This window comes from Penicillium crustosum (genome assembly GCF_028827405.1).
Source record: "Penicillium crustosum strain IBT 35664 chromosome Unknown utg000003l_segment0_segment0, whole genome shotgun sequence".
Classification (NCBI taxonomy): Eukaryota; Fungi; Ascomycota; class Eurotiomycetes; order Eurotiales; family Aspergillaceae; genus Penicillium; species Penicillium crustosum.
In genome coordinates, this window is record NW_026623124.1 from 3,287,511 (window position 1) to 3,298,021 (window position 10,511).

General features: G+C 45.8%; 1 protein-coding gene across 1 annotated transcript; it reads right to left on the minus strand.

Annotated features, from left to right (window-relative positions):
* Positions 1 to 191: 191 nt before the first annotated feature.
* N7487_008332 (DNA-directed DNA polymerase alpha catalytic subunit POL1) lies at positions 192 to 4,795 on the minus strand (the record flags this gene model as incomplete). The annotated part of the gene is made up of 5 exons (XM_056876062.1): positions 192 to 1,172; positions 1,226 to 1,966; positions 2,026 to 2,583; positions 2,632 to 4,350; positions 4,409 to 4,795. The coding sequence occupies 5 exons, from the start codon at positions 4,793 to 4,795 to the stop codon at positions 192 to 194; spliced, it is 4,386 nt and encodes a 1,461-aa protein (XP_056728250.1).
* Positions 4,796 to 10,511: the final 5,716 nt, after the last annotated feature.

Here is a 10,511-nt window from a genome sequence, read left to right on the forward strand (position 1 = left end):
GTGGGGTGGCCGGAGAATTGGGGGGTTTGCGATAAGATAAGACCGATATGAAAACATTCGACGTCAACTCAAGAGATACTAGAAGACCCTAAAAATATGCAATTCGATTTGATCGTGACCATGCTAACTTTCCAACACACCAATATCCTTAGGTATTTACAAATATCCAAAACCATACGCCACCGGAGCATCTATTGTAACATGAAGCGGAAGAGACCATCCATCTCAACCCATTGACGACCACACTTCTTCAGGTAGCTGTCCACCACACCCTTGATCGTACCGAATCTTGTGCGGTTGAACTCTGCAAGGGCGGCAACACTGTCCTTTTTTTCTCCTGTCTCTTTCTCAGCAGCGGCCTTAGCCTTCTCGACATCCCAGAGACCTGCGAAGTACAGAAGCTGGTTGTATATCTCCTTCTCCGAGTACTCGTACGACATGCGACCCAAACAGCCTTCTGCACGACCTCGGGGACCCAAGCAACGGTGTCCATAAACGCTGATTTGCCGTGTGCGGTTTCCACATGATGAATCGTCACATACCAACCAGCCTTCGTAGTATCGCGAGGTCTGTTCGCGGATCTGGTTTTCTAGTTGGGCAACAATTGTGATGACTGAGAAGGGTTTCTGGCAGCTCTGGTTCGGGCAAACGATTCCGTGGGCAGTGCACATGTGCGATGAAGTTACCAGACCCTCATACACAGACTGTTCCTTGCAGTACCGGCATCTCAGAGATAGTCGCGTAGAATTAGCAAACCGAACCGAGTCCGGGATCTGGGACTCGAGCGGGGTGACCTCGGCATTTTGCTGACTGTTGGAGCTAGAGGTATTGATCTGATATTTGCGGGTATCAAGACCCAAGCACTCAGCGAGACGGACGGCATCGGTGCCAGGAATTGGGGCACAGAGACGCTCAATGGGAGGGAAGATCTGCTTGAGAATGTAGAACTCAACATCTGGCTTGAGCCCTGAATCAGGCTTTAGCACATCCTGCGGGCTGTATGATCGCTTCGCAGGAGGCAGAGATGAGGTTTTCGAGTCTCCGTTGGTCACGATATATGAGATGACGTCGTTCGGTCTAACTGTCTTGCCCCGGGCAATTTCGCGGAGAGCGACTTGTGCCGGTGGCATGCTCTCTTTATTAGGGTACTCCTGGGGTCGTTTCGAAAGTTTCTGATGAAGCGTTAGTAAGGCGATCTAGAGAAATTCTCGGGTCCATCACATACAGTGTAGATCACGTATTTTTGCACCGGAATTGTGTGTTCCTTCATCCTCTCTGCAAGCTCACGCAAGTACTCGTGAATCTTGTTAAGTACGACTTCCTGGTCTTCACCCGACAGGATTTCGTTGAGCAGCTTCGATGATACCTCCTTTGAGAGGGCACAGTATTCACGACGCTTCATGTCAAGACCCTTGACCTCCAGCTTCTCCACGTACTTACCATCCACCTCGGTAAGGTTGACGGCAGCGTACTTCTTTTTGGCATGGAGTAGAAGCCGACGGAAGATATTGTCGATGTCGATTTCTAGAAGTCGGTAACGTTCGTTGACCGATTTCTTGAACTCTTCACCAACCTTGATGGCGTCGCTCATGTTGTCCATGTTCGTATTGATCATAACCGAATCAGTGTCACCATAAATGACTCTCAATTGCTGGCTTTCAGCCAATTCCTTGGTGTTTCTCAGAATCTCACGTCCCTTGAAGGTGGTGAGCATTGCCAGAGGTCGAGCGTAGAAGCGACTCTGCGTGTATCCCAAGCATCCGTACATGGAATTAGCAGTCAGCTTCAAGGCCAATTGTTTTGTGTCCCAGATGGCCAGTTGCTCAGGTGTGGCACGCTTGTCTTTCATCAATTTCTTTACTTCGCGTCGACGGCTAACCAACGTCGCGATCAGCCGAGGTAGAACACCCTGTTCTTGGTCAGAGGAGGGAACATCTGGCACTTTTTCTTCATTCTCATTTTCGGCCTAGTTGCACATGTTAGAATAAATGAAATGAGACGAGTGTTTGAATTGGGCCAATTTACCGTAGCTGTTCGGTCCACTGTTGTGAAGCAGATGTTGTATTCCTGAATGATACTCGGATACAGACTGTTGAAGTCCATAACAAGGACGAAGCGATCGTAAAGACCTTTTTCGGGCTCGAAGACGAGACCACCCTTGAATTTATCCTTCTTTTTCTTGTCGACCGCCTCGTCATCGTCGCCATCTTGCATTTTCTCCTCTGCCTTCTGAAGACGAGACGAGTACTTGTCTGGACATATGTATTTGTTGCGATGGAACTCATGTAGCAGAATGTACTCGTTTCGCTCGGCACGCGTTCCGCTAAGTGTGCGTGCCCATGAATTACCAGCGGTATTAGTCAGGACCTTCGTAAGTGGCAGCATCTGAAGACGTAGAACCAATGCCGCAATGAAATATGTATCTGTATCACAGTGATTGACGAAGTTCATGAGGCCTTCTTTGGTGGTTGCCCAGGTCTTTAATGCCGCTTCGGCATCTAGTTCTTGACGTACGTTGCCTTGGCCGAGGTAGAGTTGGCACATCTCGGTCAAACTCCATGACTGGCACTTCATCATAAGAGACTAGTAGTTGTTAGTATTGTCGTATACCAATTTCAAGAAGAACATTACCTTGCCCATGTCGTTGGCAACATCACACATCAATCTTCCAGCAATCAACTGCCTTTCGGCAAAGAAATTGCCACCCTTGTTAAAATTCTTAGGCCAATCCCCACGTCTGAGTCGGCCAATACGATGCCAACCAGGGGTCTTCTTTTCACGCATCCGGCTGAGTAGAATGCCCAGGTCGACATCCTGCAACTGGTGGCCCATGATCACATCGGGGTCCATCTTCTCAAATATAGCCAGGAACTTGCTAAGCAAGAACTGCTCGCTTTTTGTGAGCATAACAGTTCCCCGCTGCTTTTGTGCTTCGGCTTCGAAATGCATTGGGTATGACCCACCAGCAGGGCGCATGACGGTGAATGTCTTGCATGGAAGCTTCTCCGGCGGAGTGGTATCAGTTAGAGACACGTCTTCATACACCCGGGCACTCGCTATTAGAATCTCCTGCTTGTTTTCCTTGACATTGAGCTGGGTACGGAAAGAAAGACTCATTAGGGTCAAGGGCGGGGCATCCAGGTTCTCGGAATCCGGGACAACGTTGATGAGTGCTGGTTTGGCGGCCTGGCATTCGAACTTGCACCAGGATGCGTTTGTTACTGCAGCAAAATCGGCCTGGTCGATCTTGAGCCAGCAAGGGCCCATGATATTCTTCCAGAGAACAAATTGTTCAAACAGGGAGGTGTTGGTACCGAAAACGTTCGAGAAAGTCTCTCCCTTGGTTTCCATCGGCAAGGAAGCCTTATCATAGGGGTAAAGTAATTTGAGGTACTCCGCCTCCTTTGGAACCCCGGGCATTTCAAATGCGTACTTCCGTTCGCACGGCTTCATCTTGTGCATGCCGACCTTGAGTTTTGTCATCATCTCGTCGACCTCTGAGTAAACATCTTGCATATCAACCTCCTCTTCAGTCGCTCGTCCGTGCTTGTATCGATATTCACGCGGAAGGAAGTAAAGCTTTCGCAAGATATTGTCAACCTTAACAAATGCACTAGTGTAGGATCCATTCTGCTTGTTCTTCACTTTTCCGAACAGACACAGGCTGCCGTTGACCTCTGTATAGTCCAACCAGAACATACGCAGACTGCCATCCTCTTCGACAACATCTTGGGCGCGCAGTTTGCCAAAGGATCGCATTTCCGGGGCTGGGCTGCTGAGAACGTTCAATTTGCTCCTCACGTCATTCCAAGAAGCATCCATTACTTCTGGCATTGACTTGACAGGGGAAGAGCTTGTTGGTGTAGAAGCAATGTCATGTTTGATCTTCGGGGGCGGCCGGCTGCCGGTCATGTTGATTGTTTTCGATTGAAGACTAGAGTCTCCAGTGACTTCTGCGACGTCCATGAGGTCAACATCATCGTCTTCTGGCTCTTCAGCCTTGACCGGTACAATATTCCTTCGCTCCACTGCCTTGCTAATTGGAGACGATGGCAAAATATCGCTCATGGGAACATCATCGTCATCTGGCATCGGTAGAGGGCCGTCATCGAGATCGTCAGAGTGGAGTGCCTGGTCCTTCATTGGCGAGCTTGGCATGTCGTTTTCGTCTCTTGTGTGAAGCTTTTCGCGCCGACGCTTCTCAGACAAAGGTGGGGAGAGAACGCGAACTTTGCGTCGGGCCTCCGACTTGACAATGTTTCGTGTGGGGGCGTGATTCGATACGACGTTGGTGTCGACCTCTCCGAGGAGATCGGCCATAAATGCCTCGTCCTCAGCAGTCGCAACAGGCTTGTAAAACATATTGTCAAAATGGAAGACTTCATTTCCATGAGCAAAAAGCACTTACCTTGGGCTTGGGAGCAGAAGCCGAAGTCTGTCCTTGGTTGAAGTACTTGGATATGCCATTGTTCATTTTCTCCTTTCGCTGTTGTTCCTCTTCTCTCTTTCTTTTAGCAGCTTTGCCTCGTGTGGGTAGTTCATCACTTTCATCGCTGTCATATTCTGCTGTCTGTTCGTTCCATACCTCGCGGCCATCGTCCGCGTAACCAGCACCGTTATCATCGACGACGAAATCATCCTGATCCAGACGATTTCGGATAACCTTTTTGTAACCGTCATCATCAACCTCGTCGTAGATGTCGCCCTGGTCCTCGACCTCGTATGTGGAAATTCGTTTCTTTCCTGAGGCACGGAGGGCCCTCAGCTCGGCCAATTTTTCGCGAGCCGTAGGCATTATGGTGTATTCAGAGACAATTACCCATTAAAAATAGAGTCGGGTGCGTAGAGAGGAGTAGATCAGACTGACGATTGTTGCGGGGAAAGGGAGGATGAAAGGAGCGTCGCGCAATTCATCCAGGCACACGAACAGCACGCGTCCGGTCGCGTTTGCCCTGTCGGCTCGCGAGATTATGTCATCACCGTAAGTGTTTCTGCCTCAGGCTACAAACAGCCGTGCCAAGCGTCTAAAACTCACCAGATGCTGGGCGCTTGGCGCGGTTATTACTGCTACAACCGACCGCCCTTAAAACCGTGCCCTAATATCTAAATGTATAATAATTCACAATGGGCTCTATTGTTAAGATTAGGTCAAGTCACTTTACGCTATTTTTTTTTTGCTTCAGTGCTTTGAGATAGTATACTATGCAACCATCCATGGATGGGTCTCATTGGTGTAATATACACCATCCATCACCCGGGTAGAGGCATCTAAAAGTCTTAACTGTTTAAATGTTTAAAGAACAGCTGAAAGCCCAGAAAAGGAGAGCATAATATATGCTTTCAAAAAGCCTAACCCAGACAATCTACGCTTAGAGATTAAAGTAGTATCGAGCCCAGTGTCCAGGACGAGCAGTATGTGAATCTGCGTTCATTCAGTTATACAAATAACCTGATAGATTTTGTTCTTATTAATTGCTATCGATAATACACATAGATTGGATGTATACTTGTACAATAAATTTCTTGATGCGTGATGCATCTAATGGTCATAATTTTCGCAGGGCGTAACTCTGACACTACATCTCGGCATCCTGTATAGTGATACTGTAATTCGCTACCGCGGCGACGCGCGAGGTAAAGATCAAAATACCACTTGTTTGCTTTACCTTATTAGTCCGAGATCTTGTTTCTTCTTCAATTTCTCGCTTCTCAGGTGTTTGTTTACTCCATCGCCGTCGAAACACAATACGAGTTCCGAGACGTGAGTTATTGAAATTAAGCCTTCTACGTTGCAGAATTGGTTAAGTTCTAATCAGTCTCTTGCAAACTAGGCCCTTTCCCCTTTATCCATTGATTTCCATGCATGTATTTCCATGCATGTCGTCTCCCTCCGCCCTGCATTCACGAACCATGATTTCCCCAGATGAACACAAAACACTTTACGAGACAGTGAGTCCATGGAAAGAAATCTTGGTGAGCCCGACATTGAAGACCGATCATGGTGAGCAATTACCTGGCTTATCATTGTACCCTATGGTAGTATGGGAGCTTCTTTTGCTGCTGTTGTATATGATGACCTTAATCGAATCGAGGTCTGATCTTCGGATATGCTGAAACATTTATTGATCTGATACAATAGCAACCAGGGGCACCGTATCCATCATATACTCTATGAGATATGGGAACAAGCTGGCTAACACTTTTGCCAATCTATCTAGGATATCATGCCTCTACGCTTGAGTATAGCTTGAGCGTCAAATCCAACGAATGGGAATACAAACGCTTTCTCAGCCCTCAGTGTTGGAATTCGAGCTGTTTATTTCATGTGAGATGAAGCCAATTTCCCCAATTGGTGGTATGGTGAGCCACTATATTGTATCAAAGAACCATTCCGCTAACACATGGGAAGTATATAGTATTCATCCGATTGACGCGCGCGCGTACATAGGGCTATATCGTGACATTGAGGATCCGCGATTCCAGTTGGCACTCGGGTCCTGAAACTGTCAAACGATGATCATTCGAACTACAAGGCCAATGAGCCAAAAACGAACTTTGAGATAAAACTGACAAGATCAACCCGACCTTGGTCAAGACAAAAAGGTATTTGGGTTGGTGATCCCTCTGTTCGTACTATGGAATAATGTTCGAATAGTTTCGCTAACACTCTCAAGATGAATAGGTATGTATTCCTTGCTTACCCACTCAATATGAATTCTCTCGCATCCCACAAACTGGACACTCGGTGGTCCTCAAATCGCATGTTATGATGAGAATATACACTTTGAAAGTGACTGTCTCCAGTCCCAAGCGACTAGGTGACTGGGCACATTGAGAATTATTGTCTGAAAAGAACTCTGATACTGTGAAAAACGAAGGATATCTTCTTTACTTGGCTTATATGATGGCCTTATTCTATTGCGATTCTGGAAGCTCCCGCTAACTATGCCGAGATATTCTAGGTTTCCATATGCTCTTCCTTCCGACCCCCACAAGTGCAATGAATATTCGGTGCCGCAGAAAGCACATTTTATGACGAGAAAAAGAGATACTATACTTTGAGTGATCGTGGGCCATCAGAGTCAATGGTCTCGGTAATAGGTTCGGATAACACCTGGTGCAAGGCGAGATGAAGTATCTTGTTTCTTTGACTGATAATGCAGCTCTTCTGGACTTACTACATTTCTTTCTTCCCGTTTAACACTCGAAGCATCTAGATTATCCCATATATGACTCTACTGGATTCCTAACCGCACAATCATCTGAAAGCTCAGACACCGAGGCCTACTACGTGGAGCTGACTGTGATCTTTCGAAAGGTCAACGGACACAATTAAAAACAAAATTGAACACCGGTATGTGTGGGGCAAAAAACTGGATACTCGATCTTCATGACTGACTCGTTCGCTGTTGTGATCCAATTGCAGATTGGATCCTTAGTTCAAACTTCCAGATCAGAAGATTTCGTCCCTTTTACCTCGTTTCTATGCATCCATGGGTATGACCCGATGCGAACACTCCGAAGCTCTATAGGCCAACATCTAGAGCTATTAGAAAGCTCGCAAATAACAACCTGAACATCCACAACTTCCAATGGGCCGACGGGCTACATCAGTCTGTCCGAAGTGCGACAAATCAATGATTGATTCAGACCAAGCCGTTTGCAACTCTATTTTATTTGTTTGATCCCAACCCCGTGTGTTGATATGCAGCTCCCTGGCCGATATGGGACCAAAAATGAAAATGCCAACATCCTCAAGGTATGACCCAGTTTCCCTCATGTTGATATCGGAGCTTTGCTAATAGTTCGAAAGTATCCCTTTAGATTTCCAATTTTTCATTCAGGTATGACATGAAATGGCCCTTGATCATCCGTGAACAATTGAAGCCCGTCGAAATGATGACTACGTTCAACTACATTACAAGCTAAAGTCCTAGTCTACACTCTCACTGTGGATTTTGAGGACTACATATATGAAAAGAACAGTCTGATGCGAGGCGAAGAAGGGAACTTGTTTCCCTAATTGATACCCTAGCTTGTTTTATTTTATGGGGTTGGTTTGGCCGGGGATCTCTTTCGCTGACTTTTCCAATTATCTATGCAGGTATGATTTGACACGGCCCTTGATCATCTAAGAACAATTGAGCCCGCCAAATGATGATTATGTTCAACTACACTTATACCCAAAGCTATGAGTCCTAGTCTACACTCTCACTGTGGACTATGATGACGAAATCTAGAAAAGAACATCTGATGCGAGGCCAAAGAAGAGAAAATGTTTCCCCAATTGATACATTGGCCTCATGTTACGTTTGAATTGGATTTATGTCACTGACTTTTCCAATTATCTATGTAGGAATTGCACCTCTCGATCCCCGATTCGACACAGTCGTGCAGTAACTATAGGTATGTTGATGGACAAGCCCGAAATCTCGCAAATGATGATTATCCATGCATTCTCTATTCAGGGGGTTGCTTTGGCAAGTCCCACGACTAGAGAAAGCACGTCTGATGCGAGGAGCCTGGGGCTCATGGAGGCACGTCTACAATATACTGTATGATGACATTTTAGATCGAACGAAGCGCATGTTTTAAGAATGGTTGAGACAAAAGGAGAGCTAAGTCTTCTATTCCTCTGATGATTGACTATTCTCTGATCGTTGACTATGACCTTTTAGAAGAAACTACCTAGGATCATACCTGGATGAGACTATGGCTATACTTCAGTCGTAGCTGGGATAAATAAGGGTAAGCTTTCCGATCCCTCCATTTTTTTATGGAAATCTATCGCTCGTAAGTGATGACTACTGTATACTACAGTTTAGAAGGCTGTGCAGTTGCATAGCTTTCAATGAAATTAAAAAATATCTGATACGAGCAAAACAAGGTTTCCACTTTAAAGGGTTAATCTCTCGATAGATACATTTACAACTTCGCTATATTTTGCCTACAGTGGAGTTTAATATCTCGGATGAGAACACGACTACGCTTCACTGTTGATTGGGATGAACAAAGAAGGACAAGTTTTCCACTCCCCTGCATTATTGTGAATGCTCATCACGATTTAGATGAACTCACATCGAGTGCATGGAACCATATCGAGTGGGCAAGCTTCGAGACTCATATATGACTGTTGAATTGCAATTGAGTGCCTACGTATTGGCATATACATTTACGGAAAAGAATGTCCGATACGAGATGAACACGAGGTCTCGACAACCATTGATTGATAAATTTATGTTAGCGATTCCCCGATGCTTTGGTGATGGTTGATCCTCATGGATAGAAATATCCCCAAGTGGTTGAACCTTGAAACTCTTACATGATGACCATGATGTTCTTATTCCGTCCAAGTGACTACGCGCACAGTCGCAATGAAAGAGAAAACCAAAAATGTCTGATAAGAGTTGAGACGCAAGGTCAATACCACAAAGGATCGACCGGACAAATGAGTTTGCAGTATGTTTCTACTTCGCCAACGGTTGAGTCTCCCAGGACTTTCAGTGGATATATATTTACCGACCACCCTCTCAACTTACAGATAACGAGCTTGCACTGATCCCATACTTTCCCATTCAATGCTACCCCAACGAGGAAAGAAAGAATTTCCAATGCAAGAAGAAGTGAGGGTTGGCCGAGAGGAATATTGCAATTCGCCTACTTTAATGGTTGAGTCTTATGCACTTCGGATGAAATGGTAAGCTCACTGCCTAAGGGTATCAATGATAATACAAGGAGATATCTGACTGATTACTAGAGCCGGGCTGTTCTGAGACAAGAGACATGGCGAAGAGTGATTGGAAGTGCTGGAGCACTGCTGCAATAATTCCTCCCTCCTGTATGTCAGAGTTCATGTGGCCGAAAGCATCTGGCTATGACAAGAAATTGAGCTATTGTCCAATTGGACTGACATTCCGCGGTATATTCGAGCGACAGATAGTCAAATGTCCGGGGTAAACTTGCTATATGTAGATCCATGAATCCTAGATGTGGTCCAGTGTGAGAACGAGGGGTGAGTACCTCGGTGGTTTACCTTCAAGTGCATATACCTACCCCAAGTTTGGCGTATGGAGAACATAAATCTGGGAAAAAGTGAGACCAATGTTAGAACACCATAACTAAGATAACCCCAAAGATTCCGAAAAAGACAAAAAAATGTGAACAAGATGAAACCCAGTATCATTTGAGTAGATTTTCCTGGCTATGCTAGGTATTTTTTCCAGCCGTGCAGGACAGCGCCAGTGAAAAACATATCAACAAGGCACCGGAACAACAACCAGAGGTCATTTTCCCAAATTCCTCTAGCCCGGTCCTCTGATCTCATGTAAGAGCGGTTAAACCGAACATAAACCGCTCAAACATCCCCGAATCCTCCCAAGTCCCCAGTCCACCAAGAAGTCATGGAAATAAGTCGTGATAGAAAAAACATATGAAGACAGACATATTCCATTTCCCCGTTGCCGTAAACTTTTCTTTTCCCTTTCGCCGCGTAACAAGTGAGAAAGAAAAAT